Source organism: Petaurus breviceps, unplaced genomic scaffold (assembly GCF_028583685.1).
Source record: "Petaurus breviceps papuanus isolate PSGF00001 unplaced genomic scaffold, PetGlider_PUasm1.0 90847, whole genome shotgun sequence".
NCBI classification, from domain to species: domain Eukaryota; kingdom Metazoa; phylum Chordata; class Mammalia; order Diprotodontia; family Petauridae; genus Petaurus; species Petaurus breviceps.
In genome coordinates, this window is record NW_027187360.1 from 25,449,117 (window position 1) to 25,458,333 (window position 9,217).

The 9,217-nt window shown below is 46.8% G+C and overlaps 1 protein-coding gene across 6 annotated transcripts in view; it reads right to left on the reverse strand.

Annotated features, from left to right (window-relative positions):
- Positions 1 to 478: 478 nt before the first annotated feature.
- The window catches only part of RGS19 (regulator of G protein signaling 19), a 27,815-nt gene continuing 19,076 nt past the window's right edge, over positions 479 to 9,217 (reverse strand). For 4 of the 6 annotated variants that reach the window (XM_069072683.1, XM_069072679.1, XM_069072680.1 and 1 more), the window contains 5 exons: positions 5,547 to 5,646; positions 5,221 to 5,342; positions 3,815 to 3,889; positions 3,329 to 3,563; positions 479 to 2,791 (listed from right to left, as the gene is read on the reverse strand). In XM_069072683.1, the coding sequence (XP_068928784.1) occupies positions 2,603 to 2,791; positions 3,329 to 3,563; positions 3,815 to 3,889; positions 5,221 to 5,342; positions 5,547 to 5,576 (651 nt within the window). In that variant the 5' untranslated portion in view covers positions 5,577 to 5,646 and the 3' untranslated portion in view covers positions 479 to 2,602. Of the gene's footprint in view, positions 2,792 to 3,328; positions 3,564 to 3,814; positions 3,890 to 5,220; positions 5,343 to 5,546; positions 5,647 to 7,931; positions 8,084 to 9,217 lie in introns of all 6 variants that reach the window. The other 2 variants (XM_069072682.1, XM_069072684.1) reach the window with 2 other exon arrangements.

Genomic DNA, 9,217 nt, shown 5'->3' on the forward strand with positions numbered 1-9,217 from the left:
CCCCCCGTGCTAAAGTGCATCCTGGGAAATGAAGGTTTCTACTAAAACCTCTGGCATGTCTGTATGGTCCAGGGTTGTTACTGTAAAATTATATATAAGCCAGCTTCATTCCGGACATTCTCTTGCTTTGAAGCCACACTGTATCTAACCTAGATAGATGAGAGCCTCACTTACTCCATTGTAAAAGGCATCTATGAACTGTAGGTGAACCAGTTTGATAGATAAGGACCAGAAGCAGCATCTCTTTAGGGTGGGACTGGGTCAGGCCTGCCCCCTGGTGGTAGCTGGAGGTAGTGTTGGGAAAGACCATTAGCTTTACTAAATTAGTGAGTTAAGGTACACCCTCTTCTCCCCAGGGATTCTAGGCCCACACCTGAAGGGCTTCTGGGCGTTTGCTTCAGTCTCCCTTCTTCACCCCCTACCCTGCCTCCCATTCCCACCCCTGTGAATCCACAAAAGGGGAAAGAAAGAGAAGCTATTTTTGTTTTTGTTTAAAAAATATTTTCAATAAAAAGAACATCCTAAATTTGGGGGTGATAAATATTAAAACCATGGTTCCCCCCCTAAAACATACAGGAAAGACTATTGTTTTCACAGCCTGGCAGACTTAGAAATGATATGAAAATACAAAACATACTTAAGAGACCAATAATTTTCTAGGGCTTGATTAGGGGATCAGTGGTTTCTTCCTGGAATGACTGGCACTGGGGTGGAGAGTTGGGAGTGTTGCTAGAGACAGCCTGAGTTTGAGCAAATGGTTTTTACCTTACAAAAATATATCCGTATGTAGAATATATTCCTCGTCAAAGACTTTTCTTCAGTGACTTGGCTTCTTTCCCTGCAAGTCTGGGAAAGGGGAGGTCGGGCTCCATATAGGCATTTATAAATTAATGGCCCCGTGGTCTCTTTCTTTACCCTACTTCCCCCATAAAAAGTCTGCTCAAGTTGTGTCTTCAAGTTGTTTTTCCAAGCAAAGTGTTCAGGGTCTAGAGGATCAGGCTCAGAGCTCCAGGGAGGCACCCTCAGAGGCCTGGGTTCATCTGGCTCAAGGGTTGAATTTCTTTCTGATGGCCTCTCAGAATTTGGCACAGGACTCTAGGCTGGCTTGGATTGGAAGGGGGGATAAAGTGGACAAGAGCCTGGCTGGCTTCTAGCCCTCTCCTTGTAAGCCAGGTGTGAGACACTACCCATGTGCAGTAAAGGGGTGGGGGAAGGGAATCCAGGGCCACAGGGAAGAGAACGGTGGGGGTGGGAAAACAGGGAGCCTGCCTGGAGGCTACTGTAGGGGTGGGGGAAGGAGTGCCAAAGCATTTACCCAAAAATGGTTAGTTAGAACTGCCCAGTCCCTGCTGACCAGCATGAGAAAGAAAGACTCAGCTCAGGGCTTGGGCAGGGCCTCTATTAGTGGGTCATTCTTCCTCCTCCCCCTTTTTCTCTGCCTCCCCAGGGCTCACTCCTTTTTTTATCCAGGGCTTTAAAGAGGACAGATGGGAGGAAGCAGGGAATGGGGATAGACAGCTCCTGTCACTTGGGCATGGCAGGATCTTAAAGCCACAAGAAATTACCACTAGGAAACTGAGATGTGCTGGGGACACCATCCTGGGGACCTTTCTCTGGGGGAAGACGCAGTCTTAGCTCACCTACTTATACCAGAATCCTGCTGCTCTAGGGGTGGAAGAGGGTGTTGGGTAGAACTAGGGGCTTGGTCCTTTTTCTTATTTTTTTTTAAGCTACACTTTAACATGGAGATGGGTGGGGGGAGGCTAAAGAGAGGGAGGACTTTAGGGCTGCAACCCTCCACATCCCCGAGTTCAGTGTCGCTATCAGCATGGTGCTGGCCTCAGCAAGGGCAATGTAAACTTGACACTTCTTTATACAGAGACTTAAAAAAAATAATACTAAACTTTCCCTTGCTGGGGGGAAGTTGTTGGCCAGAAGACAGGACTAGAGGAGGGAGCATAAAGTGACCATTTAAAAAGAAAAGCAGCAGATTCTGCTGGTTAGGGCTGTCCTCCCGCCCTATAATGCCCTCCCCTGCCCCACTCTGCCCTGAATACCCAGTTCTCCTGCTGAGAGCCCCGTGGGTCCCTAGGAGGGGGTTCAGTAGTAAAAGAGGCATTGTGGTGTTGTGGAAAGAGCACTGGACTTGGAGTCAGAAGACCTGAGTTCGAGTCTCTGCTCTGCCACTTATTAACATGTAACTTGGGCCAAGTCATGTAACCTCTTTGAAAGCCTCAGTTTCCTGATCTGTAAAATGGGGAAAATACTTGCAATACCTACCTCCCAGGGTTGTTGTGAGGAAAGCACTTTTGTAAACCATAAAGCGCCATAGAAATGGGAGCTGTTATTATTAACAAGAAGTCAGGCCTGAGGTTGTGACGATAACTTGGTCCAACATTGTAGTACAGGTAGTGGGCAGTGACCTCAAGGGACAGAGGATAATTCTGTGTGGAAAAGCTCGAGGTTTCTCTAGGAGTGGGGGCATAGGCATAACTGCCCCCTTGGTCCCATTTTCCAAAGTGGCCAGATCTCATCCCTCTAGGTGTTGTAGAGCTAAGAGTCTAGGCTGCCCTCATCCCTTCCGTGGGGAGGGAAGGCTGCCCTAAGACTCAGAGGAGGATCTCGAGGTGCTGAGGAGCAGGGCTTTGTAGAAGGCTGAGTTCAGGAAGCGAGGGTAGGAGTCCCTATGCATGAGGGTGTAGATCTGGAGCTGGGCATCATCAAATGTATGGGATGATGGCTCTTGCATCTTTTTGTTGATGACCTCTCGTACCCTGGAGTCCAGGCTCACCTGAGTATGAGGATTATAGGTGAGCATGCACTCCCGGTACCCTGAGGCTTACCAGTCATTGGGGTTGGGGCTTACCTTCCCCAGAGGCCAAAACACTAGTGGCCCCCTCTCCTCCCCTTCCCTCCCTGGGGCTGGGCAGGATCGCCCCTTCTAGGGATTCAACCATACTAGCCTTTCTCTATTTTCTCCCTGCCACCCTCCAGCTGACTCCACACTGGCAAAACGGGGAGATTAATTTTGGACTAGTCAGACCAGCACTTGTCTCCCAGGAAATAGGCAACCCTGAGGAAGCATCTGCCAGATAATGACATCATCCATCCCATCACCCTAGTCCCTCTTTGGGGTACACACAGTGCCAGGCATTAGTGGTAACTGGCCCAAGAAGGGTTAACCCTGTCCTGGAGCAGAGGAAGGGCTTGGTGACTGTGGGGATGAGACAGAGGTATACAAGGATTAGGGCATGAGGACAAGACCCTAGGCTGGGGAAGAGAGGGGGATACTGGAGTTACTGAGGGCTCTGGGGGCCCTAGGCCGCACCTCTTTGGGAGAGAGGATGGAAATATAGTCCTCGTAGATAAGCCGAGCCTTCTCATCGATGGCTTGCTTGTTGCCTTCTCCCTTGAGCTCCTCACAGGCCAGCCAGAAGAGCATGTTCTCCTCACTGTATTCTGTACGAAGGAACTCTCGGAACACATTTCGGCCAGCAGGATTCTTCATTAACTTGTCAAAAGACTTTGCCCAGCTCTGGACCTCCTCTTGGCTAGGCTTGGTGCTGCAAATATGTAAGTCCACATGGAGGAGATAGATATTTGTGAGGGTATCATCGGACCTTTATTCTCCCATCACCAGCTTTCTCCACTCCCCTCATTCTCCAAAGCTATTTTGCTTGGAAAACTCTGAAATTCCCCTCCGAGCCAAAGTCAAGCTTCCTGACTGCTGAAACTTGCTAACCCTACTGTGAAGTCCCCCAGGGGAGAGAGCTTCCTCCTCCATGACTGTGGGTATGTAACGGGAGGGAATTACCAAGTTTCACAGTTGGGGATGGTGTCCAGTCTGGTCTCTCTAGAGGTCTTCCAAGCCCGCTGCTGATCTTCATTCCTAACAGGTGAGATTAAAAGGTAGTACCAGCACCCAGCACACTGACATGGTCACCCCCACCCACCCCCACACCCCTACTCACACATGAGCACGTATCCTGATATAAGCATGTGGATTCGGACACTTGTGCATAGTTATACATAGACACACTTAAGGCATGTTGCACATACATTCACACTTTTAGGCCCCCAACCTAGGCTCATACATCCTCACCTTTTCATACCTTCTGTAAATGAAGGGAGACATTATGGAACCCAAGATTGAGGCCCTACTTCCATGAGATTTTCTAGAACTTGGCATTCCAGGGGAGGAGCATGCCTTTCTGCCTCTGCCATCAGTAGGCTCTGATTCCTTCATCTGGCCTTGGCATGCCTAACCCCTTCTTCCTTAGCCTTCTTCCCCAGGAGCAAAGCCAGGCCTTGAGCACCAAGTGAGAATCTCATTTTCTCTTCCTCAACTTATCTAGTCCTGTGATGTTTTCTTTCTATGGTATTTTGAAGTAGTTATATAACATGGAGTTATAGAATGTCAGACCTGGAAGGGGTTTGGGAGATCATCTAAGTCTTAACTCTCATTTTAGGGATGGATAAAGAAAGATTAGCCAAGGAAAGAAGATTTGCCCAAATCACAAAGCTAGTAAATGGTGGCAATGGACTTCAAATCCTATACTAGACCATGTGATGTAGCAGCTGATCATGTCCTTTAAATCTGCAAGGTCCCAGTCTTCACTGACTGTCCCCTAATGATGGTGTCATCTGTTTCCCCAAGACTGGCAGCTGCCCAAGGACAGGACCCCAATCTGCTCCTCCCGTTTCCTCAGTTCACTGAAGGTGCAGACAGAGTCTATTTCTCTTCTATCTTTCCCCAACTCCCATCATGGCCAGTATAGTGGTAAGGGGGATGAGATGGCTCAGGAAAGGGCTGGATGGCCACCACTTACAGACTCCTAAGGTCAAATGCTATGGAAGTGTGTTTTAACTACTGCATTGGATTATCTGCTTTCCTGCTGTTCTATCAGTCAAGATACCTGAAGGGTAGGTGCGCTGGGGTCCATCTCCGGTATGTTGTTTGGGCTGTCAGTCTTGGGTTCAAGTATTAGAGGCTGTTCTACACAAAGGAAGAGGGATGGCTACCTGTGAGTGTGAGTGTAATGACTCACAATCATTAAAGCAGCCACATCATGGACGTTGGAAGGTACCTGCCTAGGAGGTACTGTGGTCAGGATGGCAGAACTACCTCATTCTAGATATTCATCACCGTACATGCAGTGCACACACACACACACACACGCATATGCAGATGCACACGTGTTTACATACACAGACACGTACCATGAGCAGCTGCAGCAGCAGCACCAGCAGAAGCAGCAGGCATTGGGCCGGGAAGGAGCCAGAGGAGCTGGGTCATTTCGGGACATAGATGGGGGCCTGTCTGCCTCCTCAGGCCCTGTATGCTGAAAAACAAGAGTAAGGAGGCCTGGGGCCCTGCTCCAATACATGGTTCCCCCTAACACCAGGGTTGAACCTTCCCAAGGTATGGATTTTCCCAGACTGGGCAGCTCATCTTTCCCACTTTATCCTTATTCTCTGCATCTCAAGGGTATGTTGTAACCATTTCTCTGAAAGGGCAAACTGAAGTTAAGGTGTTGTTCTCTCACCTGCTTCCCAGCCTCATCAGCTGTCGGCATGAATGGGCTGTATTTGTCCCTACTGCTCCTTCCACTTTGGGCCCCAACGCCCACACTCTGCTCAGATGTTCTGGGGAAAATAGAGAAATAGGCTTAATACTGACCCTCCTTGTTTAACCTTCTTTGCAGAGGGTCCCTCTTGGAATAAGGACCTCTACCTCTCCCCCAAACACAGAATTTCCCCCTTCAGCTTCTATTCCTTTTCCTGACAGGGAAAATGGACATACTATAATGAGAGGAGAGCCTGGGCTGGATTTGCAGAGGGCCACTGCTTTTTCTTTATTGGAACAAACTCTCAATCCTAGTCTGGGCTTCCCAATACCCAGCCAAGAATGTGATCAGCCTGGCTTCCCAGAGATAAGAAGCCACTTTGGGCTTTGCTGTTTCGGTTATCCCATCATTTTCCATTGGCCTAAATTTCATTGGTCTGAATAATTCAGAGTGGATTGTACTTGACTCAGGATTGGTCTTGTGGGAGAAGGAAGGGACTACATAACCCATTATCTTCTCCCTCCACCCTTATGACTGTTCTTTAGAAATGACGTCTGGAGGCAGCTAGGTGGCACAGTGAATAGAACACCGGCCCTGGAGTCAAGAGGACCTGAGTTCAAATCTGGCCTCAGACACTTAACACACACACAAAAAACTAGCCATGTGACCTTGGGCAAGTCACTTAACCCCAATTGCCCTACCTTCCTCCCTCCACAAAGAAAAAAAAAAGAAATGACTTCTGGTTACTCAGTTTAGGCTCCCGACATATCCCTGGGCCTTGAATGGCAAACAGTGCTTAGGTCGGGTCCCCAATGTCCTCTCAGGAGTGGCTCTCCCATTTACCTTTCTCCAGAAGCTATGACATGGGTATGATTATCAGTGAACAGAGAGAAGAGAAAGGAATAAGATGAGAAGCAGCTGGAAGTTAGAATGCCTCCATGACAGTGAGTATTGTGTGGATTAGGAGATAACATATGTGAAACACTTTAGCTACAAAAGTCAACTATTATTTTTTAGGAGACCTCCTTAGACAACTGAGGACAATCACTGCAATTGGGGGGTGGGGGGGGAGGTTGACTAGGATCTGTTAATTGCAAATCAGAGGCACCTGACTAGCACCAGGTATCAGAAAAAGCTGAAATGCCCCAGAAAAAGGTGGGAAACATCTAAAAAAAAATCTAGGCATAAAATTTTGCTCAGAATTCCTTCCCACAATTCCCCTTTCCCCTCAACCCCCTCAAGCCTGAGGCTGTCAGGAAGAGAAAGCAGCAAAAACCACATTGGAACATGGTATCTCAGTTTCAGCAGGTAAGGAAAACAAAGGGAGTGTTGTTGTAGATAAAACGTGAGCTAGTCTCCTTACAGCAGAAGAAGGTGAGAAGGCTGAAGTCTGTCTACTCTTCAGTTTATCACAAAGAATAAAAGGATTGAAGAAACTCTTCAGGGGGGAGAGCAAGAAGAATCCAGAGAGGCAAGAGGCGACCTTAATTGTTGTCAAGAGGGTGAAAGAACGTGACAGAGAAGGATGGAAGAAGGACCATGGCAGGAAGTTTTTCCCATAGGTGAAGCAGTGTTCCACTGAATGGTGATAAGGGCATATAACATGTGTTTCCAGGAAAGGGGGCCAACCAGTACTGGCCATAGGAAGAAGAGAGGAGTCTTAATAGCTAGTGACTCTTTCCTGAGGACTGTCAAGGTGACTACAGGTCAGACTGATATAAGTAACTGGGAAGTGCCATGAAACTGGGAAGGGACCTCTTTTTAAGAGATCATTTTGCTGAATTTCCTCATTTAGAGGTGAGAACATTGAGGTATTGAAGTTACATTACTTTTGAAGGTAACATAGTATGTGAACCTGATTCTTATGACCTTTCCTGAAGCTATTCAGATTTGATGACCACCATCCACTTCTGGTGATTTGTGTAGAGACAAATGATACTGAGAGAAGGACCCTCTAAAACACCACTTGGGATTATGAGGTTCTGGGCAATAGTTAGGGGCAGGGGTCAAATTTTCATCATGGATACAGATTAAAAGTAACAATGGTGGCCAGGAATGGAGAATATCTAAAGGGGATGGGTAAACTACATATTTTCTTGAAGATCTGTTTGGGAGGGCTTTACATTCAAACAAGAGAGGGAGGGGAAAAACTGTTCATATTATTTACCAAGGCAGATAATAATAATAATAATATGTAATAATCTAGGCACTTTACAAATATTATCTCATCTGATCCTTTCAGTAACCTCTGTGTGTGTGTGTGTGTGTGTGTGAGAGAGAGAGAGAGAGAGAGAGAGAGAGAGAGAGAGAGAGAGAGAGAGAGAGGGAAGAGAGAGTGAGATAGGTGTTATTATCCCACTTTACCGATGAGGAAATTGAAGCAAACATGTGAGGTGACTTGCCCAGGGTCACATAGTAGGTATCTGAGAATGGATTTGAACTTGGGTCTTCCTGACTCCAGGTCCAGCAGACTATCCACTGCACCACCTCACTGACCTGGATAAATACCATTCAACCTGCAGGTATAATGCAGGAGGAAAGGACTGGTAATTTGACAACATCAAATAAAAGCAACAGCAATAAAACCCACATAAAACTATGTAAAATAAACATAATGAACTAGAGATGATGACAGAGGTATCAGCGAGAGCTTTTTTTTCTTTTAGGTTGACTTGCTCTGTAGGATTCTGGACTTGCTGGTTTGTGGCTCAATTAGAATATGGCTATGGAAGTTTGCATCTTATTGAAGAGGATCAGACTAGGCAAAGGTGATGGTCAGTAGCTTGGTACTTCAAAAATGTGGGATCCTACATAGGAATGCATGTGTCTGAGGGGAGGAAGCCTGATGGAGAACATCTGGGTGCTGATCAAAGGAGGAAGAAGCTGGTGATACAGTACGTACTATTACTACAGGCTACTAGGCCAGGTGGATGATGCCGATGATGAGGGTCTGACAGAGGACCTGAAGACATGGAGGCAGGATAGAGATCTCATGGGGGATTTCAACTATTTAGACAATTCATTCAAAAGGGGTTAAGAATTGATTTAAGCTCTACTGTGTGCAGAGTACTATGTTAGGTACTGGAAGGTATGATGCAAGGAAGGATAGAATTTGGGGGAAAGGAAAGGAGAGAAGAAAAGGTTTGCACCAGATATTATGAGGAATGGGATAAAGAACTAGTGATAGTGAAGTGGGGGTGGGAGTGCAAAGGGAGATTTCATCTCTCTCTCTATTTCTCACCTGGCTGCACTATTTTGGTTCTTCTCTGACTGACTTCCCCACCATCCAACCTGCCCCATCGCTACCCAAGTCAGGTCCCTTCTCCTTCCCCCCATCCACTTTTTAGCTTCCAATTTATATGTTGTTTTCTCCAGTAAGACTGTAAGGTCTTTGAGAGCAGGGTCTATCTTTTTTTTTTTTTCATATTTGTATCCCCAGAACTTTGCATAGTGCCTGGCAAATAGTAGGCACTTAATAAATGTTTGTTGACATTGAGAGGCAAAGGAGTAGCAGACTAAAAAAAGACCATTGGATTTGGTGATTCAAAGGTCACTGGTAATACTGGAGAGAATATCTTTTGGAGAGAGAGAGAGAGAGAGAGCGAGAGAGAGAGAGAGAGAGAGAGAGAGAGAGAGAGAGAGAGAGAGAG